Here is a 25,937-nt window from a genome sequence, read left to right on the forward strand (position 1 = left end):
GTCAACGACATATCGTTGCATTCCAGCGACAAGACAGGATAGGGAGAATGTATCTATCCTCCATGGTTGCAGGTCTGTGCATAACGGAATCAAATGAGTAACCGTAACCGTATCAGGCTTATCTCTTCAACAGACGATTTTCCAATAATCAGACGAGTGCTACTCATCCATTTTCCAATCCGGAGTCTCCATCAACAGAACTCTTGGAAATACAAAGCATTCCTCGACCCAACATATATACCATTGTGTCATCCCCCCTTATCTCTTTTCTTTCTTTTCTCTACCCTCTGTACTCAAACGCAGCAACTGAGCAATCCATCCAAGATGATTTCCCTCCGACTCGCTCGACCAGCTTCTTCCATCCTCAGAACCGCCCTTGCTCCTCAAGCTAGAACCAAGGCAATGAGCTTCTCGGGCGTGAGGTTCATCTCTAGTGAGTGACTCTCCTTGTTCCAATCTCATAGTGTCGACGCTGACTGAAATCACATGTTTTAATTGTATCTCCAGCTCGATACACCACAGACCACGAATGGGTATCATTCGATTCCAACTCTAACATCGGTACGGTCGGAATCACAGATTACGCTCAGAAGGCTTTGGGCGATGTTGTCTTTGTTGAATTGCCTGGACAAGGTGCAGAGGTCGCTCAGGGTGGTAAGTGATCTCGTAAAATTCCTCATATGAAGAATCAAGTCAAGGGTCAATGTTATCATAAGGTCATAGAGCTACAACACCGATTGATATCAGACAGTAAGACGGTGCTGATGTCCCAATCTACTGTCACAGACTCAATCGGTGCCGTCGAATCTGTCAAAGCAGCTTCAGATATCTACGCTCCTGTATCTGGTGTGATTGAAGAGATCAATGAGACTTTGGCGGATCAACCTGGTTTGTTGAACAAGGCTTCAGAAGGTAATGGTGAGTTGTTGTTTTCTAGCAATTCCCAACACGTTTCTCATTACCCACACCTCATCTCGTCTATACCTACATTTACATGTAAATCCACCCCTGCATTCAGGTCCAATCGCACCTACCTTCTCTACCACAGGGACTCATTACTGACTTTGACCTATATCCGCAGGATGGCTCGCCAAGATCAAACTTTCCGACCCATCCGAATTCGAAGCTCTATTGAATGCTGAAGCTTACAAGGCCCACTGTGAAGGTCAATAAGCGAATGCGTATCTTCTATACGAGGGTGTCAATCGCAAAGAAAGGAAGTTATATTTTTTGGGAATGCAAATTTTCTGTTTTGATAATCAGTCTTTCACATACTGATTGAAATGGATAAGATGATTACTTCAAAATACTCATAACGAAGGAGCGAGACGGTCGAATGAGGAACCCACATATCTCGTCTACTACTCGAATCCCGTAAATAGTCTCGATATAAACAGAAACTAAATTATCGTTGCCAGCAACATTGATAGTACAATGATGAGAAGTACCTTCTTGACCAGTATTCTTATGAAACTCAACAGGTATTCATGATCGTTGGGATCCTTGTCGTTCTCCTGGTATGATGGGTAGTCTCGTACTGACACAATGATGACAACGATGTCAGTGGTTTGTTTATAAAAAAAAACCTCGCTTGGCCGGAACATTTACTTTTATCCATAATTGGTTGCTAACCGTGAATTACAGAAATTGCGATTGTACAGTACATCATCTTCAATGAAGTACCGTACATTAAAGCTAATAAGATTCTGTAGTTGAGTAAAACATTCTAAATACATTCAATGTAAACAGACTTTTCTGACGAACTGGATTATATTGACAAAGGAAATTCATCCTTTCGTGCTTTCTTCATCACTTTAACTACCGTACACTACTGCATCATTGATGTGGATTACAGTAAAGTCGCCATAACGGAATGAGAGAGGAATTGTTGTCTATTTTACGAAAAGGATGACGTATTCGTACACAAAGCAAGGTATACAAAGGTTAACCTATCTCTGACCCTCATCGTGGTTTGCCCTCTTTTCATCGAATCGTACACACTACCTGGGTTCAAACGCTTCAAATTGCAGACCAGAGGCGAAGCGAGATGATGCTTTACAGTAAGTGATGGCTGTAGGAGGAATTATCGTAGGAGAGACTGCAATAGGTACTTTCGTAATGTATCTGCTTGTTGTCTATGCTATATATACGCAGAAAGCATAGATCGCTGATTTCATCATCTCGAGTAACGTTCGTAGCTTAATTGAGAGTATATAGCATGTCGTCGTCTAACGAATCACCATACGTCTCTAAAGAGGGGAATGAACCTGATCAATCTTCGAGAGGTGAGCTTATAATATGAATCAAGTGTCAGTCATTACTGTACTCAGTGTGCAAGCTCACACTTTGTCTCTGGCTTCGCCATCTCGTCCTCTATCATAGAGTTACTAGATGATCGAGATGATTTAGATCCATTTAGGAGCATTTGGTTCGTACGAGAACTGAAGGCAAGACAAGAACCGAATTCAGAATTCGTTAGCTCAACAGGAACGAGATCCAGGACGATGAGACCACCTCCTATGTTGACGCAAGGGCCTCAGAATTTCAATTATGATCCTACGAAGACATCCGGGTGGACTGCTAATGAGGCCAATTCAGGTGAGTAATATCCGAATTAAGAAACAGTGTCCGTCAATGTTGATTGTTCGATCCGATATTCGACGTACAGATACTCTTAGCGATCATGGGCAACAGGATGATCACCCTGCCGATGCCGCTGGGTCGAATGCGTCTGAGCATCCCACAGACGATAGAGGTAAACCGATGCCACCGTCTACCTCTACCTCTATTGCCCGAAGCGAGGGATTGACCCCTTCTGTGACCAAAGACAAACAAGGCCCAGATACGACTACAGAAGAGAGCAATCAAGGGTCAGTAATGCTTTCATCTACCTTTGAAGGCGAGACGAATCCTTCCGTCAACGATATCCAGCAATCATGGCGAAGACCTCGTGCGTGGGCCTCGTTATTCCAACCAACCAAAGGTCCGTGTACTACATCCACCGCAGGTGCATCCGCGTCTGTGTCCGTAGAGATCACATCAGCATCTGGCGTATCTTCGACCAAAGAAGCGACAGGTACAGGGCTTGCGACTGAATCCAGCGAGGGAGAGAAAGTTGTAGATGAAGAAGGGGAATTCGTGACTGTCATACGGGGTAAGAGACAATCTCAAAGGTTGACTGATCAACAACACCACCAATTCGCAGAAGAGGACAGCCGACATGATGTATACTCGTACGACGACATTGGATCGGAACCAAAAGATGAAGATTGGTATCTGCAGCAAGAATTGGCATTACAGAATGCCAGTTTCACTCGAAAGAGATATGGTGTTAATCCGAATAGACAGGCTAGTTCAAAGAAACGGGATATGGATAATAAGACTCATTGGGGAAGAGGATTTCGATAATGGTCTATATTGGAGACTGAATCATATACAGTACACTAGAGTGAATTCGAAATGTTAGCACAAACTCGAGTTGATTGAATGCTATGTAACCTCCCACCTATCGACCGTGTCAAAACTGGATCAGTACGTTAGAAAGTCATCATCCACATTCACGTTCAAGACTTTATTGAATGCCTTGATATGCCGAACATCACTTATCATCATACCTTTTGATCAATTGTTTGTCCTCGTGCATATGGTTCTGGGGCCTGCTAGAGAGAGTATACTGTAACGACTCATCAAGCTTATGATGCGACTGCGACCCACACAAGACTCAGCTTGGTGAGTATGAATCTTGGCTGTTACGTGTACGCTGCAGAATTCGCAGTAGACACGTAAAGATATGAGTATGAATATGTCACAGCATGATTCGATTGACTTTGCAACGAACGAGTGGTCTTTCCAATCCGACCAAGCCAGTTGGAATGAGTTTACATTTCAATTTGAATTTGGTTGGTACGTCGAGTGCTCGAAAAGACGCGTCGTTATATCCTCCAACAATCTGTTTATCTACGCCTCGTAGTTTCCCTTGATCGGAGAGTTTTTTCACCACGTTGCACAGTCTATACCTTTCTCACCCTGAGGTATATGACTAGAATTACCAAATTACAGTCAAAGAGTGAGATTGGAACGCGACGCGTCTTTCTTCTTCCTTAGCAAATAAACAATCCATCGATCAATCGCTGATCTTGTACTTGTTCTCTTGCCTTGCCGCACTCTCAGTCTTGGCCTTTGATGAGATCGTGTAGCAGAGGATGTGTGGAACGTGTTTTTCCTTTTCTTTCTTTTTTTTTTTTCCCCATTTACCCTCTTGGCTTTTTTGAGGGTTGTTTATCTCTTTCTTCGCTTTACCCCTTTGTTTCGTTGAACGAATCATCCACATCGTCGTCCATTCAGTTCGATCCAGTTCATATCATAATCTCAACTGCCGTATCGTTTACTGCCTGTCGACTGTCAGTCAACCTCGATATCTCGTCATTTCAGCAGAGTCATCTCACAGTATCTTATATCTTGCTATACATCGATTGCTAGACAATATCGGATGTTACTCTCAATTCGCGTTCGAATAACACACTCACATCGGTAGATCAGTGATCGCCATTGCCATCGCCATCATCTCTATCACGCGTCTTTCTTTGGCCAGAAGATATCCCATCAACTTTCCACACAGCATCGCTTTTACGCCACCAACCGTTACCGTCACCGTCACTTGTGACCGTCAGCATCGAAGCGCAGGTAGCTTCAACGTTTCATCTATACCTCATTCTACTCCTGACTCCTTACTACGCCTTCGATGCCATCCTCTTTCAAAACTTCAGTACCTGTCTTTCACCCGGATCATCCACACAATCGGAATCCTTACCCCTTGTACGAATCTCAAACGAATATCCCTACCGTCGGCAGCAGCAGCAGTAGTAGTAAGATAGGGAGGATGTTCACGAAGCAGGCTCAGCACGGAGAAGAAGGAATGAGCGATTCGGAAAGTAGTTTGTCACCTAGTCCAAGCTCAAGGAGTCGATGTTTCTGTGGAAACCCTACGCAGGACGGCGGGATCTACTGTAGTGTCTGTGAGTCAATCGAAATTATCATCTGAATGGTATCCAAGCTGACGTTAGTACTATTAATTTTGATCAGCCTGTGCTCGATCCGATGCTTTCTCTTCGTTATGCTATAAACCCACTTCCCAATATTCAGAATCAATCATATCTCAACATGGACAACACCCATCCATCGCATCGGCAATCTCATCATCCCTTTCGCGTAATCCCTCTTCTGCATCTTCGACCTCCATCGCCTCATCCTCGTCAAATCAAGATGTCGGAGAATGGACTGCCTCGCATTATCGACGACTTGCTCGAGCGGATATACGTCGTGAGGAACGTAAAGAGGAAAGAAGGAAAAGGAGAGCAGAAGGTAGTTTGGCCAGTTCGATTAGTACAAGTCGAAGTACGATGATGTCCGTCTCCTCATCCGCTTCGAGAGCTGTACCGGATCTGGTCGGTGGTCATTCTCATTCTAGGAATCCCTCTATAGCAAGTTCGATCACTTCCATGTCGTCTTCCACTTGGGGACTGGGAGGTAGTCTATCACGAAACCCTTCTTCGGCCAGTACGTCCTCGAGAAAGGGAGGTAATGGATACGGTGGGAATGTTAATATCGGCGCGGCCATCATGGAAGATGAGGATGAGGAAGAATGGCTGCAATCTGAATTTTCACAACCTCCCATCCCAGCTTTACCAATTTCTTCGGCACCAACATCGTCATCGAAGAGAAGACCATCGCACTCGCGTACAGGTAGTAAATCAACTTCTTCAAGTAGGAAAGGAAGGAAACATACTCCCGATCCATTACCTTTTGGGATGGGCAAAGATATGCGAGACGTTCTAGAAGAGATAATACAAATGGAGAAGAGCTTCTTAGTGTCAGATAATGAGAATGACGACGATGATCATATGTCTCAAAGTGGAAATCAGATACCTCCATCAACGGGGTTATTCACCAGTCAATTTGATCGACCACCTCGAACACCTAGTCCAGTATCTAATTCGAAGAGGAGAGGATCCATAGCGCCTGGCGCGCCAATACGAGGTCATAGATCTGCACTATCCCATTCTGCCTTACCACCACCTTCACCACCTCGCAATATCCGAGATCCCCAGCCCCAAAGACCCCCTTCTCTCATGGGTTTACATCAATCCTCCTTATCTGAATCACACACTGCGCTGTACCTGGCAACCGCATCTCCCGTAGCTCCTGGTCCTACTGGACGAAGATCGGCCAGTCCAAAATTGGAATATAGAAAATCAATCACGTTCACACCTGACGCTGCTGGACCGTCGATCTCCTTCGATGGTCTACCTGCACCAAGAAGGATATTTGATTCTCCTGCTGGGAATGGCACCATCACCCCGATGGGAGGTAGAAGGAGGTTGAACTTGACTCCTCAGGCTGTACATCCCTCTATGGATCATTGGAGATTCCCCTTCGGTTCTGGATCTGGGTCCACGATGGCCACTCCAACCAGACCTTCACAAAGTCAGGTACCTACACCGGACGAAATGCGCATGTCGATGGGTATGTCAATTGAACCGACACTTCTATGGCCAACTCAACCACCTAATCTCCAACCTGCTTTGTTCCCTTGTTCACCTGCGGTGGACACTCCCGAATTTCACTCGACCGCTGTTCTACCTACTGTTGATGAAATGGGAAGGAGAGATAGTCAGTTGTCTGCTCCGGGCAGTGGAATGAGATTAGGTGAATTGTTAGGTAGTGGACATGGAGATGGAGATGTCGATATGGATATGGAGATTGAAGAAGATGGAGATGGGTCTACTGAACATGGACATGGACAAGAACAGGGTAGAACAGGTTATTTACCTGTTTTCTTAGAAGCTGAAGGTTTTAGAGCTGGTGATGGGAACAGACGATGGTAAAGAAGCAATAAGAGGGATGAGTCTAGATGACTTGGCTTCTTTTCTGCGCAATCAAACAAAAACAAACGAATCTCACCGATAATTAAATCACTCAGAAACAATCTATTCTTTTAACGACCATAAATGCGAACACTCCATACTGTATATCGGAACCGACCTTTCACGACCCATTCTACGAATAAGATCATTGTATATATGAACAGATAAATAGTTGATACGCTGTGCGATATTACGATACCACATGTACTTTTACAGTACAGTACGAATAATTCTCTCCATTTTTTTCCATAGGGCATAGGTTATAGGGCATTTTTGATGATATAGATGATTACAATGCAATGCAACGCACTGCAATGAGTGAACAATACACTATACGATATGCAGTTTGACATGCTTCATGCGCACCCTGAACTTATTCCGGACAGTCGAACAAAGTGGAGAATCAGTGAATTAATTCGCTGGCTGGTAGATTGACGAGTCTTGATCATCTGCCGAGGTCTTTTTAAGTCAAGAGCCAAGCAAGAGTCGATGATCTATCGTTGATCGGTTGAATAGGAATTGATGGATTGATGGATTGATTGGTTGACGGTTATATAGATCAATTGATTGACTGATTGATACACAGATTCGCTCATGCTGGGATCGGTTGGAAATCATGAAAACCAAGTGACCATGCCTGATACGATGCAAATGATAGCTACAACCGGCGTGCCGCCTGCTACAGTATAAACAATGTGTGGCAACAAGTAACAGAACTGTAGCCATCTGATTTTTCTAATGACATGTTGGAGGAACCTATAGTGTGACTTCCTTTGTCCTCTAACCTCAATGGTCGGTCCAAGTGTGGACCGGATCATGAAGAGGACGATGGGAATGAATCGTTCAGATGCCTCTGGTCAAAGGCTAAATAATGTCCATGTTGAAAGGACAAGCTGTCAATCTATCCTTTTGATCGACTATCACACCCTGTCCCATCCCATCCTGCAGGTGACCAGAAAGCCTTTTCAAAAGGTAGAGTTGAACCTGATCTGGTCAATATCCACAGGTTAAGGTGAGGTAAGATGAAACACCTAGAAAGTAAAGAAAGGAAAACGATGTATACTGAGGTACTACAGTAGTTGTTCATTGATCAATAGTTAAATTAGTTCATAGAAAAGTTCTACAAAGCATCGACTCGAAATATCGATCAGAATATCTTGGTAGTACAGAGTACTCACTATATAGATACAATCAAATACTTCAGCTTGATCTGATTTTGGCAAGAGACCCGGCCACTGTACATCGCTGGGAAGTCCCGAGTGGATTAATGCCAAATGTCATTTTACAGAGTAAATGTCAGGAAAGGTCATCCACTTTAAAAGGTACAACCGAATCTCAACACCTGAAGAATTGCCAACAGCGATGAGGTTGGGAATGGAATTTGAGAGGAGAGCAGAACCTCATTTATCGAATAACAAAAATGCAGGTGATCAACAGGAAGAAGATTGGTTTCAAAATCATTCTAGTGAGTTAATTGACCTCCGCTTGATACGAAGTACCCCACGTTGAACCATAATTGTTACCATCTCAAATTCACCAAATTAACCTGGACTTTTTCACTCCCACTCCCTTATACCGTATCTAGCTCAAGTATTCCTCATATTCGGTTCGATCTTATTCATAATCACCCTCCTCTGTCTTTATTGCCTCACGAGGAAGCAGGGTTCACAGGTTTTGCCAAGCTGTATGAAACGACATAAGAAAGCGAAAGCTCGCTCAGGAAGGAATAGTCATAGACCCATATCGAATGCTTCTTCAATCAACGGTTTACTGTTCCCTGATAGAAGTAGATCAAGGGATCTAAACAATCATGCGATAGTGGGTGGAATGAGGATAGACGATGAAGATGGACAAGGGATGGGAAGAATGAGGATGTGGCAAAATACTGGTAGAGAGGATAAGAGATTATGGAGGAAGACTGCTTATATGAGTGATTTGAGACATGCTACTAAAGAGAATTCGAAAAATTACCAGAGGGTACATGGAAGAGGTGATTTTGATGAGGGATTTCCAGATGGGTTTGAACGAGTTACTAGAGATACTTTCTATCAACCTACGAAGGGGGGACAAGGTCATAAGAGGAATACAACATTATCAAGTTTCGGTCATCCCCCTTCATCTTCATTTTACGATTATTCTGAATCTTCACCTTCACCTTATTCGGTATATGATGCCAGTGGATTAGTTCGTCCTATATCAAATTATATACCCTATAATCCCATTCTCACCTCAACGGAAAGTCTACGGTATCCACCGTCGGTGAAAAGGCCTATAACTGATTATAGGAGATCATTCGTTTCTCACATGTCCAATGACCCGGGTTATCTCGAAGATCTTAAAGCTGGATCTCATGGTAGGAAGTCCGGTTCGTATTATCCTAAATCACCTGCTTCGACCTATGTTCCTCCGAGAGAATCGGTGTATTCGTGGAGATCGTATCCCCATGAGGAGGATGACTACGAGAAGCACCATTATAATCAAGCTGGACGACATATTCAGATGGGTCATCAGTATGATCAGATTCAACCTCGACATCAGCATCACGATGCGAATTATCATCAGTATGATCAAAATCAAGGATACCACATCGATCAAATTCAATCCCTTCACCCGAATCACGACGATACGAATTCATATCTTAACCCTAGTCCGATAGAGTACGAGCAGCACGAGTACACTCCCAAACCGTCGATCGATCAATCGATCGTTAACGATTATACAGCTTATACACAGCCTCAACCTCTCGCAAATCTCTCCCATTCCCCTCAACATCTGGAAAACTCCCTGGACGAAAAGACACCGTCGACTAGACCAAGACATGAGAGAACACCTTCGATGGGATCCATCAAATTTCCTGAACCTGAACCTTCCCCTGCTCCTGCTCCTGTTCCTGTTCAGGTGGGAGATGGGATGATATCGCCTTATACTAGATCATCTACTTATTCATTCCCTGCTCCACCCACTGGTGAAGGTCAGTTTGAATTTCGATTATCCAACCAGCCTCAACCTTCAGGTGGGCCATTCGATACCTATGATTATGATTATGATTATGATTATGATTATGATTATGATTATGATTATGATTATGATTATGATTATGATTATGATTATGATTATGATTATGATTATGATTATGATTATGATTATGATTATGATTATGATTATGATTATGATTATGATTATGATTAATCAAAATCAGCATCAACAAGAAAACTATCAAGGCGAAGGAGAAGAAGGAGAAGAAGAAGAGGGAGATCCATACTCACCTTCAAGAACAGAGGTAAATACTAAATTGAATTCTGCAAGTTATCATTCACCTTCCCTCATATCTAAACATTCACGAATATCCACGGTTCCCGGTCAAACTAAATTGAGTAATTATTCAAGAGGATTTGATGACTCCGATGGTTTAGAGGTAACTCCAAGAAAAGAAAAGAGGAATAGTAGTGGACCAAGTTTGGCGAAGAGTGATAATCCCAATCCTAGTCCGAATTTCCCTCCTCCTTCGAATCTAATTATAGATACTACCTCTTCTATCATCAACTCGGATACTCAAGAGCATACCATTACCACTAGCAGCAGTAGTGGTGGTGGTGGTGGTGGTGGTGGTGGATATGTTATATCGACGATGTCAAAGAAGATTCAACGAGTCAAACCTCCTTCTCTCCTCAAATCTACGTTACCTCCCAAATCACCTAAATCACCTAGTCCGTTGAGGTATTCTTCGACGTTTGATATGGATGATATGCCCATCTGGATGAAGGACAATGAGGCTGAGGCGGAGGTTGATGAAGAACCAGTGCCCAGGATTAGGGGTTAGCTATGAAGCTATGATTGTGATGAGGGTTCACAGGTTGGTAGGTAGGTATAGTATTCGGTAAAATACCTTATATTCGGTGATGCTGGGTTGATGATGCGAAGCCATCCTATCATTAACCACAAGGTAGATGAACCGTATCCACTTCTCCGTTCCACTGAGTTCGTCTACTACCTGCCCTTCGTGTTCGATACTTGTCGTAAAAGTATGTGACGATCCATACTATCATTTTGTTGATGAGTTGATTGCTTGGTTACAGAAGCGAGCAGACGGGCTTTACTGTATGGTGAGGAGGACTGAAGATATTTGCTATATTGTAGAAAGAAGAGTTCTGGGTCTGTCTGGGTGAGATGAAAAGTCGGAAGCTGAAGTCTAGTGTCATTGAGGTTGGGCTGTATGATTTATCACAAGCAAATTCAAGTTCCGTTTCGTTTGGATGAAGACCAAATTAACATGATGATGATATTGCTGATTGCCATCGTAACAAATGTTTATCCAAGAGATCCGCTTCTAGTAAGAAAATACCTCGTTAAAATCTCAAACTGCGAGTGATCGGCTAATGACGGTCGGTTAACGTCATGGTGTTTATCCGAAACACCGTATCATCAACACGTGTACGAGTATTGCATGCTAGTACATGGAGTGGACCATTCCGCGTGTGTTTTGACTGAGCTCGACTTGTCGTTCATCTGTCATCTTGTTGTGGACTTGTATATCAATCATGGTGCTGTAGATGTGAATGACAACGACAACGACAACGACACTGACAAGCTCACAGCCATGTGATGTGCTGCACATCCAAAGGACCCTCCCTCCCACGCGACTCATCGTCATCTTCAAGACGCAAAGACGGGTGCACTGACCCACTCCGATAGTAACAAAGGAAACCTAGTGAAGTAAGTAGCACTGACACCGAAAATCACACGTCAACCATCATGTATCTACCATCAAATGCACACAATCACGCACACGCCACACTGACCTGGTAGAGTGCAAGTGCACACTCACCTGCATCCATATCTCATCAACAATAAAGCATCTTCCTCAATCTCATTCTCACAAAATGTGCACTTACTGATCGGTAGTCAGAGGGGATCTTATTGTCTCTCAGACACATCTACATCTCATCGATATCACACCAGAAGCAGATACTTACCCTCAATTTCTCATATATACTTCAATACCCATTCAGTCACCAACCATCAGTCATCCATCGCCACCCATTCTCATTTCAAATCATATCAAATCAGCTCTTGTCAGTTCAACTTCACCAATCTAAAGACTAATTCGTCATATCCTCGTTAAACCCCTACATCCCACCATACTACTACCCCTTATTCACCGGTCCATCACCTTGGCAATCCCCCTTCTTTTACTTCCTACGAGCATTAGCCCAAGCGACAAGGATGCAGTACTACAACCAAACGCCTAATCCCATGATGGGTGGAGGAGGGATGGGGATGGGAATGATGGACCCGAGAATGCAACAGCAAATGCAAATGCAAGGTATGAACCCTATGAATGGCATGAATGGAATGGGAGGGATGCAACCTGGTATGGGAGGGATGCAACCCGGTATGGGAGGAATGATGAATGGTATGGGAATGGGGATGAACGGGATGGGTAATTACGGTCAGGCGTGGAGACAACTTGTTAGTTGGTTTCCTTGATTACTGTAAACGAGTGGCGAATGAAGCTGAATACATAACTTTTTGTATCTATGTGGGCAAATAGGGATACGATTATACCTTACCGACATTGGGTTATAAACCCGAGGCCACCTGGGGAGCATGGGATTTGGTGAGTGGATAATCAATCCCTGATAAATACATATGTTGATAACATACCTAATTCTGTACCAATCATCACCATTCCCATCGTCCGATATCAATATATCTTTAGGCAAACGCTCAATACGATGGAGGAAGACTTGAAAGATCATTTTTCGACAATATCGTACGTCTATTAAGAGAATATCAATATCTCAAACATAAAGATAAGTATCAACGTGAACGTGAAGGCTTACAAGACTCAAATTCCCCTTTGACCACTCCGTTATCTCCAAAATTCTTGTCAAAACAGATTTCAAGCTTGACGAACTTTTTTGCGAATCGACATTTGTCTGAGGAAGCTGCTCGAGATGCTCATCGAAGAGTGTATTATCAGGCTGAAGGTGCTGATGCTGGTAATAAGACTTTGGGAGGGGCTGCGGCTTATCAAGCTTATCTGTAAGTGTCACCTGTCGAATTACAAGGTCCAGCGTTATTACATGCTGATACAGATTTATGATGTGATAGGATTTGGGATAGAGATCATTATTCTGCTTATCATGCTAACCCAACTCAGGAGAACAGAGAAAGACTGGTCGGTTTGGCTGTAGCTGAATGTGAGATGCCATTCCTTCATTAATGTAATGGCAACCTCATCCTTCTTTTACGCTCACACCGACACTTGTGATCCAACAGTGTTCAGCCTATGGGATCGTGTTCAACCTAGATCGTCAAGAGCAAATACCGAAGATGCTGCTCAGTATGCTGCTGCTACTGCCAAGTATTTGTTCGACAGGGTGAGCTAGCGATACGGTACTATGGAGATGACTTTCATTGCTGACAGGATGTCTTCATAGCACTATGATCTGCCCCACTCTCATTCGCACCGCAGACCTGGATCTCGATATTCCGGCTACGGAGCTGATAATGATAGTGACTCGGATGATGATAGGCGAATGAGGAGAAGGAGTCAATACAATCGTGAGTGTTTGAATCAATCTCCATGGCTTCCTGTTATTCCACAACAGCTAGGACAGTCTCGCTGATGGCAATATCTTAGAACAACCATATGGCATGGGAGGAATGCAAAATCCAATGATGAACCAAATGCCAATGCAGGGCGGTATGATGCCAGGAGGTGGAGGGGGTATGATGGGACCTCAATCTATGGGTATGGCAGGTATGGGCATGGCTCAACCTGGAATGGGAGCTTTGGGGATGCCAGGAGCCATGGGAGGAGGAGGTATGATGAACAACCCAATGATGATGAACCAGATGGGAATGAACGGTATGGGAGGTATGGGTGTGGGAGGAATGCAGCCTGGGATGATGAATGGCGGGATGATGGGTGGTGGACCGTTGGGAGGTATACCTGGAAATCATGGTCAGTTGGGCGAGGCGCAAGCTGGACCGGTGAGTGGGAGTCCTTTCTTCTGGGCTTGAAGATCACATACACCTCTATCGAAGGAAGGAAAGCATCACTTTGTGAGAACAGTAAAGAAGGGCTGGACGCAAAGTGGCTGGGAAAAGTATTGTCGATCTGTATCTTGTCTCCACTCAAAAGCGAAAGATAGTTGACTTGCCCTTTTACTTATTATGGAACAGGGCATGCACCCATACACCTATGGAGGCCAGTCAGGCGTAGCCTATGGTAATACCCCTATCGATCAGATGGGTAATCCAACCTTCCCTGGAGGACCTGGAAGAAGCTGGTACGGTTATGGCCAACCTAGATATTTTTAGATGGATTCAGTAACTTGTCAATCACGTCGGAAGTAAGAGAAATTGCAAGAGATACCAACACACAGCCACAACAAAGACAACAAACGAATAACGACGTGAATCAGGAGGATAATCCCAGAAATAGAACTAAGAAAAAAAAGAGTGTGACGTTTAAGAAGGATGATGAGTTGACTGAAATTATCGGACGATCTAGATCTTGGAAGAAGTCACGATTAGGTTAGAGTACCGTATCATGTGGACTAGAATCAGTATCATATTTCATATTCTGTGATTTGCTAGAAATTTCATCTGATGTGTATGCAGAGGTGGGCAACTTAGCGGAGTCACAACGGAATGAAGATAGGTTGTGCAACTCTGAGTCCAGGTCGTGTCATGCCAGGTGCGCTGAGCAGTGATATTCGCCGAGCCCTTGTACGAATTCATACATCTCACAGAAGCTATAATCACTGCTGAAAAGCTTGTATTGGCCGTTTACTTCTTCTTTCCGCTCCGACGCGATATAATCACTAGTACGTAGTCTTGTAGAACCCGTGTGGGAAACTTCGACCGAATGGATTGGTTTTCCCGACTATACCAGGGGAATCAAAATATGCAATCAGCAATCTAAATCTATGCCACTAGGTCATACCCTCTCCTCATAGTGCTTATCTTCAGCCAAACTTTGCTACTGAAGTAATAATATACTTCCTCTTCCAAGTGTATCCTTCAAGTAGATGTCGAGAGCACTCAACAAATAAGATCGACGAAGGATCCAAGTCCACTCACCGAATCCACCCAGCTCTGGTCTTAAAGGCATAGGTCCATATTTCGGCCAGCCATAATCAAACCTCATCCCCTGTCCACCCCCCTCCAACGTATATCCATATACACCTGTACCCCGTCCTTCCTGAGCGGCGATGATAGCTGGTGGTAAACCCCATTCTGGAAATTCAGGTAAATTCCATGGAACTTGACCCCAGTATCCTGAGGAGGGACCTCCTGATTGGACGGCGAGGTGGGGTCCATTGAGGTTGCCGTTTGGGAAGAAGGAGGCGCCGGGGTATGTTGATAAAAGAGGATGGAGGGCGAAGGCCATTGTGCGTTAAGACTAAAATGGAAGACGACGGGTTTTGATGAGTGAATGTCAGTGCCAGTAAGGATAAATTCTCGAACATGAAGCAGGGGACGTACTCTGCTATGTGGCTGTAAACGACACTGTAGATCAGTAAGAAGCTTGAGATCAGTATAGTTGTTATTAGTGACGATGGAATAAACATGGTTGATGGATATGTATTAGCAGTATATCTCATAGTGTGGAGAATGAGTACTGATCATCTCGCCGACAAGTCAAAAGGCAGTATAATTAAGCGAGAACAAAGGAGTACCGAAGGATTCCTGGCCAGTACTACTGCTCCAACCATGTCGTTCAATAGAAAGTTCCATCAGGTGGCTATATGAGTACCAAGCTTGATGATGATCGACTCCTTTCTTTGTAGTCATATCAAGACAAGAGGGCACAAAGGGATCAAGATCCTGTTGATTTTGTCGCTTTTTCCTGCACAAGCCATGGTTCTGCTATCAAGCCAGGCAGGCTAGCAAGATCTTCTGGACGTATACGTATGGTTGGCACCCCTGATCTTCTTCTGGTGATGCTGCTGATCATGTATGCATCAACCGTAACAACTGTAACCAGAGGCCATCTGTACATACATAACTAACGTGGTTTCACACCTCGGCTCGAGCGAGTCATGCAACCCTGAAGATGTCGTCATACCACGTAACCACCCAAGCGACCCCTCCTCCACAATCCATCTCCGGCCCCGCTCACTCCCTTCTTTGTTCTTCATCCTTCGCTTTGACTGAGAGAAAGGAACCACTAACACGGTGAAACGTGGAGCATGAGCATCAACACCGCTTATACCGATTGTTCTGGAATTGACAACTGGCACTAAATCTGATCAACTACTGCGGCTCACCTGACGCATTCTTCGCTACTGACACCCCTCGTTCCTATGAATGACTCCTGGTCACGTCATGATGATCATTATCTCATCTGACGTTATATGACTCATATGTACCATATCTTCAGCTTGGCAGGATTTAATGTTTGGAACAGTATGAGCAGTGAAAGCTATATAAGCTTGACAGGTCTGGAAGGAATGGAGAACTCGCTTTCAATCCAATCCAAAGACGAATAGACAATAAACAATTACAAGTTACAAACAACCACCAACAATTCATAATGGCAAGCTCACACAATCAAGGACAAGCGCACGGACACGGTCAATACGACGAGTAAGTCGCACTTCATTTTCATTACTTTGTTCTTGGCTGTTTAGCTGACTTCACGGACGATGTGTTTAGGACCGCCGCCAAACCTTCTATCGGACAAAAGATTGGAGGTGGTATAGAGGAACTTGGTAAGTACATTTTAGATATACATCTTACTTTCAAACATTTCGACCTCTACGTTTGAGTTGCAGCTGACATTTTCTCGAATCACTCGTAGTCGGAAAAGCAACCCACAACCCCGGTAAAGTAGCCGAAGGAGAAGCTAAGAAACATGGATATGCCGGTCCACCAGGAGGTGCTCAAGGTTATAACGAGACTTTACACAGGGGTGAAAATCCAGGTGGTTTAGCTGGTGAACATTCAATCAACCCTTCCGCACATGGTAATCACGGTCAACATGAACATGACCCAAGTAGACATGAAGGCTTTAACTCCAACTCTCAGTCTCACTCTGGTGCTGGTGCACACACCGGTGCTCACCACCACGGTGGTGGTGTAGGGAGCCAATCGCCCTTCCCTCCTGGACAAGGTGAACCTGGATTCGGTGGACATCCTCAACAACAACAGCAACAGTTCCAACAAGGTCAACATTCTGGATTAGGTGGAGGGTCCACTTCTAGAACTCATGAAGGTATTGGAGGTGGACCAGCAGGTCATAATTCCGGATTACCCTTGGGTAGCAACGCCGGCGGACCAGGTCATCATGAACATGGTGTAGGTGGAGTCGAATATGGTTCAGGTACTGGTGGACATGCTGGAACAGGATATGGTGCTGGACAAGGTATCGGTGGTGGACAAGGTATCGGTGGTGGACATCATACTGGTGCCGGTACGGGTGTAGGTGGAGACAACGTTCAACCTCCTTTTGGCGGAAGTGATAGGAGATATTAGATTGTAGATACATCAAATATCAATGTGATAAGACCAAGAGAAGAAAGAAGGTGATTGTATCGTATAGGGGAGTTGGGACAAGTACTCTATGTAGCTATATAGACATTTCGACTCAAATGTATAGGAACGATCAATGCACGAACGTATGAAGGAATGTATGAGATAGAGCATGCCCCTACGACCCATGTCAAGCACCTCCGCTTTGCTCATTTTCACAGATGCAAATACAGCCTTGTGTCTTGCAGTACGAATATTCCATAATCAGCGATCAACAGTCAGTCGGGTAATTAAGAGATCTCGCTGTATATCTATCTGATCGCTGTTGCGCAGCACAACCACCCTGAGGGATGCAGTCATGACCAATAATCAACAACCAATGCTGCGAAATGAGCTTCATCGTTTGCAAGTATCATGCGAGCTGCGAGTGCAACATTGTACTGTGATGTGTCTTTCATGTATGTACAGTACAGTAGCGATGCATGATTTCCAGTACAGTCCAATATCTCCACTTTCTGTCTCTGCACTGCTTACTGCCATTCTCCATTCTCGAGTAACTCATCATACATGATGATGAATGCATGTCAAATGATTTCCGGCAACAAGCTACTGCGGACTTATAAGTTTCTTTAGGTACTGTGCCCATCTCAGTCATGTCGACTGCGAGTTTTGCCAGAATTGCGTCATGATGATGATTTACATACAGCGACTCCAGTACTCGTTACTCCCATTACAAAGTCATGTCAGCTTGCAGGATGCTCACATATATATATAAGTGAATGAAGATTGCACCATATCTCGTACATCGATAGATCTTTTGCGAAACATACAAACACACAATAAAGCATTTAACACCATACACAAGTACCTAAATAAATAAAGACATAAGTAATATCAAAGATGGGATTACTCGGACATCATCATGGACAAGGTGGTCCAGAGTGAGTCTAAGTTTACAAATGACTGAAAAGAAATTCGAGGAAGTTGATGTTGACGTTGATTTACCGTGTCATACTTGTATAGACCACCTCATAAACCATCTCTCGGTGAGAAGATCCTAGGACATGGTATGTCTTTATTTCCCTCCATCCGCATCTTTCCATGTTCTATGTTCTATGTTCTATATTCTTTGTCCCCTTGATGCAAACACATATTGATTTTAATATACTGATATGTATAGTTCTAGGCAAAAATCATAATGGAGGTCCACAGGGTGGTCCAGGCGGTCCAGGTGGAGGGTACGGTGGTCAAGGAGGCTTCAATGGACAAGGAGGACCAGGAGGTTATCAAGGTGGTGGTGGTGGACCAGGCTTTGGGGGTCCAGGTCAAGGCCAAGGTCAAGGGTACGGTGGTGGTGGTGGTGGACCAGGAGGCTTTGGTGGACCGGGTGGACCGGGTGGACAAGGCGGTTTCGGTGGTGGTGGTGGACCTGGTGGATATGGCGGTGGTGGACCTGGTGGACAAGGTGGTTTCGGAGGTGGACCGGGTGGTGGTCCAGGAGGACAAGGTGGCTTTGGAGGTGGACCAGGTGGTCATGGAGGTCATCATGGTGGTGGTCCAGGTGGACAAGGTGGGTTCGGAGGTGGTCCAGGTGGGTTCGGAGGTGGACCAGGACAAGGGGGACCCGGAGGTGGTTTTGGTGGGGGTGGACCCGGAGGACCAGGTGGACCAGGTGGAAGATATTAGATTGAATTATAACAATATTGTATTTACTCGATATGTAGACATGTAAGAACAAGTGAAAGGATAGGAACAAGAAATGGATTGTGAGAAGTATAGAACATCATCAAGTCGATTTTGTAAAGATATGGATATGAATAATTTAGTCGACGGTTCATCACAATTGTTACTTGCAATTGTCATCGGACGGTGCAATTTTGATAATCGTACATGTGCATTGTATGTAACTGAGCTATGGGATACAACAAGAACGCGTACAATAGTATACCTGCATGACCTATCATCTACTATTTCGATCAACCACAATTAGATCACGGATCTAACCTTTCGACACCTGTTTTAGCCACACATTCTTGTACCATCAACCGAATCTATATCAATTAGAAACGAATTAGCTTTTATTGACACTTGGAGAGATCCTAATGTGAAATGCAGTCAGCTCACATCTATCACACCTGTCTCAACTGCTTTTACGTTCAATAATGGTTCGTGCTTTTCCGTACAGCCATCTAGATCTTGTGAAGATGGTGGATGCAAGGTATCGTTTGCCAAGGCGGGTATCCATGGTGGAACAGACTACGATGAGAAATCATTAGGTCAGATCCAATAGTTGTAAAGAGCGAATGAGGAAATGTCTGATCTCGTAGCTGAATGGTGGGACTATAGCAATATGATAGACGTACCCCATCTTCATTGTTGTTTGAGGAAGGTTCAAGGGAATCGTTCGTCTCGATTATCACAGCAAAAGTCGTTTCCCCTACAAGAATCAGATGCAGAAATTTCAGCTGGTGAATACGAGATATCAGACAGCCGAATTGATCGCGACTTTTCAACTCACCTTGGTTATCTAACAACTGTCCATCTAACGCATTGAGCTTTATCAAGAAACCACGTAGAATCAGTCCCAGTTCTTCTGCATTAGGTGCGCCTATCAACCTGAGGAAGTGTCAACAAACCAACTTTTCAGTGCCCGGTGACATATATTATACAAATAAATGGAAGAAAATCGACATACCCAACTTCACTACCCCTTCCTTCTCTAAGCTTATCCAATTCCGCCAGATACCCCAGATCAAAGATCATCCTCTCCCTGGGTAATCCATCTTCTACCCCTTTGATCACTACCGTCATTCGTCTTAATTTCCCACTATGTATCTCTGGAGCCAGGGAGGAAATGACATTGGTAATGTACGATCTGACTTGAGGGTGTCGAGATTGATAGACCGGTACTTGGTGGGCTCGTCTACGCGAGAATGTCGATGGGGGGTAGACGGAACGGAGATAGAGAATTGTATGAAGAGAAATTTCCACTTCATCATACGAATGACGCAATAGGGACATTCATCGGCTCTATGCTTGGTTTAATGGGAAAGAGGTCACTTTACTCACAAAATGATATTATCGCATCTGCTATTTCTACATGACGAGACGGGAGAAGATGAGATATGACCGCTTTTTGATGCGCATCAAGAAGTCTGCTTACCTTTGTAGCTCAGTCCTGGCTGCTGAGCGGTGGTAGTAGTCATCTTGTCTGTCTCGATCAGGATACGGTGCAAGTCAACAGTCATCAGAATTGCCATCAACATTAATGCTTCTTAGCTTCTTCCCCTCACTTCGTGGCGTTGACGTCAAGTATATGCCACGTGGTCCGATTGCTCCTTCAAGTCACGTGATCCAGACCGTTAGATCGGCTGTGGATAGTGATCGAGTGCTGGGACCCTGAGATAAGCTTTCCAGCAGATTTGAAACTGTAAATCCAATATCAGAATCTCACACGATTTTGAACACCTTTTCGCTCAGTAGCACCCGGATGCTGACCGTTGTGCTCACGTATTCTGATATCGAGACTTCAATGAGATGTACATCCTCCTCCTCTTGATCAGTCCACTCCGCATTTTCAGCTTGGAGCTCCATGCGACCTTTCCCGGCAGTTCCGGTGCTGGGTCGTTTATTTCTCGGAAAAAGTCGGAAATGGTCAGGAACAACGTTTGATGTTATTTTCGAATCTAATCTCGAGATTCGAAAATCATCACAAGCAAAATCAATCTCGACTCGGTCGGTCAAATGCGACGATGAGCTTGAGCTAGCTTGAGCTTCTCACAGAATAATATTGTGGGGTAGAGGAATGAGATGTTTTGAGTCGAGATCAACTTTTCATTGGGGGTGTGTACGAGTGGATTTCAAAGGCAGAGCCGATCAGTGCGTTGATCACTGCAGAGTACGATCCTCGTGACCTGGAGTGTGCAGATCGTTCTGTTCTGTTTGAGTGAACAACGACCTTCCCATCCTCCTTCTTGTACGATTTCCCCGGTCAATCCGATGATCTAAACTTTAAGATCTTACCCCAAAGTCTATCTCTGCACTTGACTGTCGTGTGACGCCTTTTTGCCCCACATCATATTCTCATATCTCGTATCTAGACATTAATTTCGAATTTTGAGAAAAGTTCGAAATCACAATCACAGTCACGATCACCTTTACTCTCAATCTTATTCGCTGTTTTTGACATCATTCCGAGTTCCCTCTCTCCCTCTTTTGTCTTTGTCTCTCCTATATATAGCTCGTAAGAAGAAGTATGAGCTCCTCTTTCTCTCCCTCTTCTCATACACTTTCCAAATCCTTATCTTCTTCATCTAGTAAAAGTACAATACATTTATACACATCCCTATCTTTAGATAACACTTTCATCCCCCGCTCTTCTATATCATCTTCGATATCATCCCCAAAAACTACTCGTACTCGTAATAGTAGTACAATCCTTTCATCCTCCTTATCTCCCCATCAACTTATATATAGACGTAATTACTCTCACTCTTGCAATTCACGACCTGAACTCGAGCACCACAACATGACTACCTACATTACCAAAGCATTATCATCTCTCGCTACCAACGGTACACTCACACCACCTCTTACACCTAACGAGAACGACGCCAAGTCAAGTGAGCTCTCCTCTGCCTTCTTCCACAACCCATAGCTAAACATAAATAAAGGCTAATATATCTGATTACCATTTGCAGTCTTACGATCATCTTCTCCACACCCACTGATCTCTCCCGAACAGAACCTCTTAAGACTCAAAGCTCATTTACAGAACCTTCCCACCGATTTACTCAAACATGTTCATCTGTCTAAGATCAGAAGAGAAGATCCCTCGTTGTACTTTTCAGCTATTAGAGATGATTTGACTGGTCTGTAAGTGCAATTTCTTCACTCATCCTTCATCATTTACAGCCCCTGTATACCTGTCTTGTCTATGATCTTCTTTGGAACACGACATACTGATCTGAGTGTCGGTATGCTAGTGCACCAATCGTATACACCCCAACAGTAGGCGAAGCATGTCAAAAGTATTCTCATATCTACCAAGGTCCAGAGGGTCTTTACCTCTCCATAGACGACAAGGTGAGCTTTGCTATACCCGAAGGATGTATTCGAGCTATCTCGAGCTGACACCACACCCACTCGACCTTGTGCTTAGGACCGAATGCCCGAAATCCTCGCTGAATACGCCGCCAAGCTCTCTACCACACCCCAAATCCTGGTGGTCACTGATGGATCTAGGATTCTCGGTCTGGGTGACTTGGGGATAGGAGGTATGGGTATCTCAGTCGGGAAGTTAAACCTTTACGTTGCTGGAGGTGGTGTTAACCCCCACGGATGTTTACCCGTCGTTCTTGAGTGAGTCAAATTGAATTGCATACCATATCATGTAAAGAAGATATAAAACTGATGATTGGTGAATTGGATTGTAGTATGGGAACCAACACCGAATCTATAAGGAATGATCCTTTATATATCGGTTTAAGAAGACCAAGAGCTTCCCTTGAAGAGGTACCTCAATTCAGCGGCCATGAATGAACTTTGGGTGTAGTGATAGCTGATCGTTGAGCATTTTATACATAGGCTACCGAGTTCATGGACCGATTTATGGCTGCGGCTTCATCAGCTTTCCCAAACGCTGTGATCCAGCATGAAGATTTCTACTCAGAAGCTGCCTTTGCATTCTTGGACAAGTACAGGAACCAATATAGAATGTTCAACGATGATATTGAAGGGTGAGCGGTTGTCCCTATCCTCGCTATGAGATGAGATAATATCGCCAGCTAACATCAGACGGATGCAGTACCGGTTCAGTCATCCTTGGTGGGTTCATGGCTGCTGCCAAACAAGCTTCAGCCGCTTCTGGAAAGGCTTTGAAAGATCACAGAGTGGTTTTCCTAGGTGGTGGAAGTGCTGCTGTTGGGTGAGCTAAAATTTCAGGTTAGGGGATATAGCTGACATGGTTGTATCTCGATCAGCGTCGCCAAAGAAATGATGAACTTCTTCAAGATGCAGGGTCTGACCGAGGACGAAGCTAGAGAGAGATTCTGGTTGATCGATACCAAGGTGGGCGAGATGATCATACACTGTCTCACTCTTAGCAGAGGCTCATCCTAAGCCTGTACCGTCGTAGGGATTGATCACTTCCACCCGACCCGACGTCGTAGCCGGTAAACTCGCTTCCCACAAGAAATACTTTATCCGAAACGACACCGAAGGCAAGGAATACCCCTCTTTGGCCGATGTGGTAGAATACGTCAAACCCACTGCTCTCGTCGGTCTATCAACTACCTTCGGTGCATTCGGTGAGGATGTCGTAAGACGAATGGCCGACCTCAACGAAGCTCCTATAATATTCCCTTTATCCAACCCCACCTCGAAATGTGAATTATCGTTCGCCGATGCGTTGAATTGGACAGGCGGTAAAGTCGTTTTTGCCTCTGGATCTCCATATGCCCCCATCGAGCGAGATGGGTTGTTGAGAGAACCAGGACAAGGAAATAACTTTTTGGTCTTCCCTGGTATTGGCTTCGGAGCATTACAAGCTGGTGCGAAGAGAGTCACGGAAGCTATGATTACTGCCTCTGCGATCGCACTTTCGGAAGCTTTGAATGAAGAAGAGAAGAAGGCTGGGTTACTGTATCCTAGATTAGATAGAATTAGAGAAGTGTCTGCGAGAGTTGCTGCTGGGGTTGTGAGGAAGGCTCAAGAGGAAGGGGTGGATACAAATGAGAAATTAAGGGGTTTAGGTGAGTTCACTACATCTCAGCTAGGACTCGTAGCTGGCGATAGATAGCTGATCGGTGGATGAACCAATAGATGACCAAGCGTTGATCAAGGAGATGAACGATGCTCAATGGTGGCCTTAGTCTGCAATCAAAACGATTATTCTCGCTTGACCTTTGAACCAGATCAGTGGATGATCCTTTTTTTTTCTTTGCCATTTCTAATTCACGTCCTTCTTAGTTGTTCATAAGGACGCTTTTCAATAACTCATTCCTGTCGTCTTCTTATTTTGGCGGTGTTGGAAAGAGGACACGACAGTAGTCAAAAGATTTGTAAATATGGTGAGAATCAATACGAGGGTCCAGTAGTATGCATCTGCTGTCAAGTCATGAATTTTTCTGTTTACATGTGATAAACGATGCATTATGCTTGATATGAGACGTTCATGAATTACGGTATATTCTATGATTGGTATAATGCACAGTATGCGATATCTAAGTGAATTAGGAGACTGTTTTGGGATTGAAAAAGGCATGTTATAGAAGAGAAGGTATATACCAGAAATAGGACAATGAGTCGATCGCAGTTTAGAAAGCCACAGCAGCTATGACCGCTCCGAAGACTAGCACGATGAGTTTATCGTTCACTCCAGCGATGTATCCTGCGCTATCACTGTTATTGTTATTGAGGGGTGCTTGAGAGATTGAGGCGGCAGCTGAGGGGGAGGGTGTGGATGTGGGTGTATGAGTTGAACCGGTTACACTGGGTAATATAAGATTTATCCTAGTCAGCTATTGAGTACAGTACACTACACAGAGCACAGTATATCTTCAATTGAATAAGACGGTATGATTGGCTCAAATGATCATAGGGATTTATGATAATGATATTCTGGAACAATAAAGAACTTATGGTACTTCCACTTACCTAGCACCAACCGCACTATTAACCTTACTTCCAACCTCAGCCGTAACACTGCTAGCCCAACTCTCAATTTTAGTAACAGGAATTTGATCGACCGCCGAATCGAGCTTTGAAGTAATTTCGCCAAATATAGATGTATGTTCTGTGAATTCCTCTGCAACTTTACTGGTCACCACGCCAAATAGGGATGTAGCATCGGTCACTCCTTGTCCTGCGGCGGAAGTCACGTCGTTGATTATACCGTCTAGGCCTGAGGTGGCATCGCCGAATAGGTCGGTGGCGCCTGCTATGCCCGAATCGATCAGTCCGCCTATTAGGTCACCTATGACAGAACTTGGTCAGTTTGGGTGCATTGGTTCGTGAAATAGTATGTATAAAGAGGGAAGGACATGAACAGGTGAAAATTGAACCCGACCCACCTTGTCTCTTGGCTGGACGGGGTGTGGGGACGACACTAGCATTCACAGAGAGGAGAGTAGCGAAGATTGGGAACAAGGTGATGAAGTTGATGGTTCTCATGTTAATGGTTGTACTGTAGGCGATTATAAAAAATATAAGAGTGTTATGAGAATGTCTTGCTCAGTGTGAGTGAAGTAATTGTGGTTGCTGTGGTAGAGATGAGAAGAGTAGAAAAGAGGTGAGGTAAGACTGATGGCCTTTATACCTCTTTGAAATTTCTATTTGTCATTTCAGTAGTGTAAGATCAGTTGTTATTTCGGTTAGATGGCGATACGTTCATATCGCATCAGCACAGACCCTCGCAAGTATCCTTAGAGCGTTAAAAGGTTATATAATCCAGTGGTGACAAAGCGGTGATCGGTCGTTCAAGATTCATGGTAGTCATGTTTGACAAGCATACAAGATGTCCATGCT

General features: G+C 44.3%; 11 protein-coding genes across 11 annotated transcripts; 8 read left to right on the forward strand and 3 right to left on the reverse strand.

Moving 5' to 3' along the window:
* Window positions 1–324: 324 nt before the first annotated feature.
* On the forward strand, window positions 325–1,173 carry I203_101732 (glycine cleavage system H protein; the record flags this gene model as incomplete). The annotated part of the gene is made up of 4 exons (XM_019150546.1): window positions 325–433; window positions 508–654; window positions 787–918; window positions 1,082–1,173. 4 exons carry the CDS (start codon window positions 325–327, stop codon window positions 1,171–1,173), a joined length of 480 nt encoding a protein of 159 aa, XP_019000139.1.
* A 1,045-nt stretch (window positions 1,174–2,218) lies between these two features.
* Window positions 2,219–3,408, forward strand: I203_101733 (uncharacterized protein; the record flags this gene model as incomplete). Its single annotated transcript, XM_019150547.1, has 3 exons — window positions 2,219–2,285; window positions 2,383–2,598; window positions 2,669–3,408. The coding sequence occupies 3 exons, from the start codon at window positions 2,219–2,221 to the stop codon at window positions 3,406–3,408; spliced, it is 1,023 nt and encodes a 340-aa protein (XP_019000140.1).
* Window positions 3,409–4,741: 1,333 nt separating this feature from the next.
* I203_101734 (uncharacterized protein) lies at window positions 4,742–6,884 on the forward strand (the record flags this gene model as incomplete). The annotated part of the gene is made up of 2 exons (XM_019150548.1): window positions 4,742–5,015; window positions 5,083–6,884. The coding sequence occupies 2 exons, from the start codon at window positions 4,742–4,744 to the stop codon at window positions 6,882–6,884; spliced, it is 2,076 nt and encodes a 691-aa protein (XP_019000141.1).
* A 1,332-nt stretch (window positions 6,885–8,216) lies between these two features.
* I203_101735 (uncharacterized protein) lies at window positions 8,217–10,743 on the forward strand (the record flags this gene model as incomplete). Its single annotated transcript, XM_065516943.1, has 3 exons — window positions 8,217–8,388; window positions 8,509–9,821; window positions 10,123–10,743. 3 exons carry the CDS (start codon window positions 8,217–8,219, stop codon window positions 10,741–10,743), a joined length of 2,106 nt encoding a protein of 701 aa, XP_065373761.1.
* Window positions 10,744–12,146: 1,403 nt separating this feature from the next.
* I203_101736 (uncharacterized protein) lies at window positions 12,147–14,252 on the forward strand (the record flags this gene model as incomplete). Its single annotated transcript, XM_019150551.1, has 8 exons — window positions 12,147–12,392; window positions 12,475–12,540; window positions 12,643–12,968; window positions 13,038–13,126; window positions 13,206–13,306; window positions 13,367–13,490; window positions 13,570–13,922; window positions 14,115–14,252. The coding sequence occupies 8 exons, from the start codon at window positions 12,147–12,149 to the stop codon at window positions 14,250–14,252; spliced, it is 1,443 nt and encodes a 480-aa protein (XP_019000144.1).
* Window positions 14,253–14,758: 506 nt separating this feature from the next.
* I203_101737 (uncharacterized protein) lies at window positions 14,759–15,327 on the reverse strand (the record flags this gene model as incomplete). Its single annotated transcript, XM_019150552.1, has 2 exons — window positions 14,759–14,820; window positions 15,018–15,327. 2 exons carry the CDS (start codon window positions 15,325–15,327, stop codon window positions 14,759–14,761), a joined length of 372 nt encoding a protein of 123 aa, XP_019000145.1.
* A 1,146-nt stretch (window positions 15,328–16,473) lies between these two features.
* Window positions 16,474–17,414, forward strand: I203_101738 (uncharacterized protein; the record flags this gene model as incomplete). The annotated part of the gene is made up of 3 exons (XM_019150553.1): window positions 16,474–16,526; window positions 16,596–16,651; window positions 16,741–17,414. 3 exons carry the CDS (start codon window positions 16,474–16,476, stop codon window positions 17,412–17,414), a joined length of 783 nt encoding a protein of 260 aa, XP_019000146.1.
* An 897-nt stretch (window positions 17,415–18,311) lies between these two features.
* On the forward strand, window positions 18,312–19,097 carry I203_101739 (uncharacterized protein; the record flags this gene model as incomplete). The annotated part of the gene is made up of 3 exons (XM_065516944.1): window positions 18,312–18,352; window positions 18,435–18,478; window positions 18,598–19,097. The coding sequence occupies 3 exons, from the start codon at window positions 18,312–18,314 to the stop codon at window positions 19,095–19,097; spliced, it is 585 nt and encodes a 194-aa protein (XP_065373762.1).
* A 305-nt stretch (window positions 19,098–19,402) lies between these two features.
* I203_101740 (uncharacterized protein) lies at window positions 19,403–20,617 on the reverse strand (the record flags this gene model as incomplete). Its single annotated transcript, XM_019150555.1, has 7 exons — window positions 19,403–19,462; window positions 19,536–19,667; window positions 19,775–19,848; window positions 19,930–20,027; window positions 20,107–20,401; window positions 20,481–20,507; window positions 20,575–20,617. The coding sequence occupies 7 exons, from the start codon at window positions 20,615–20,617 to the stop codon at window positions 19,403–19,405; spliced, it is 729 nt and encodes a 242-aa protein (XP_019000148.1).
* Window positions 20,618–21,939: 1,322 nt separating this feature from the next.
* On the forward strand, window positions 21,940–24,283 carry I203_101741 (uncharacterized protein; the record flags this gene model as incomplete). The annotated part of the gene is made up of 10 exons (XM_019150556.1): window positions 21,940–22,033; window positions 22,112–22,286; window positions 22,397–22,496; window positions 22,573–22,772; window positions 22,847–22,925; window positions 22,998–23,149; window positions 23,218–23,337; window positions 23,393–23,480; window positions 23,548–24,163; window positions 24,234–24,283. 10 exons carry the CDS (start codon window positions 21,940–21,942, stop codon window positions 24,281–24,283), a joined length of 1,674 nt encoding a protein of 557 aa, XP_019000149.1.
* A 444-nt stretch (window positions 24,284–24,727) lies between these two features.
* On the reverse strand, window positions 24,728–25,583 carry I203_101742 (uncharacterized protein; the record flags this gene model as incomplete). Its single annotated transcript, XM_019150557.1, has 3 exons — window positions 24,728–24,902; window positions 25,068–25,386; window positions 25,484–25,583. 3 exons carry the CDS (start codon window positions 25,581–25,583, stop codon window positions 24,728–24,730), a joined length of 594 nt encoding a protein of 197 aa, XP_019000150.1.
* Window positions 25,584–25,937: the final 354 nt, after the last annotated feature.

The sequence above is a fragment of the Kwoniella mangroviensis genome (genome assembly GCF_000507465.2).
Source record: "Kwoniella mangroviensis CBS 8507 chromosome 1 map unlocalized Ctg01, whole genome shotgun sequence".
Taxonomy (NCBI): domain Eukaryota; kingdom Fungi; phylum Basidiomycota; class Tremellomycetes; order Tremellales; family Cryptococcaceae; genus Kwoniella; species Kwoniella mangrovensis.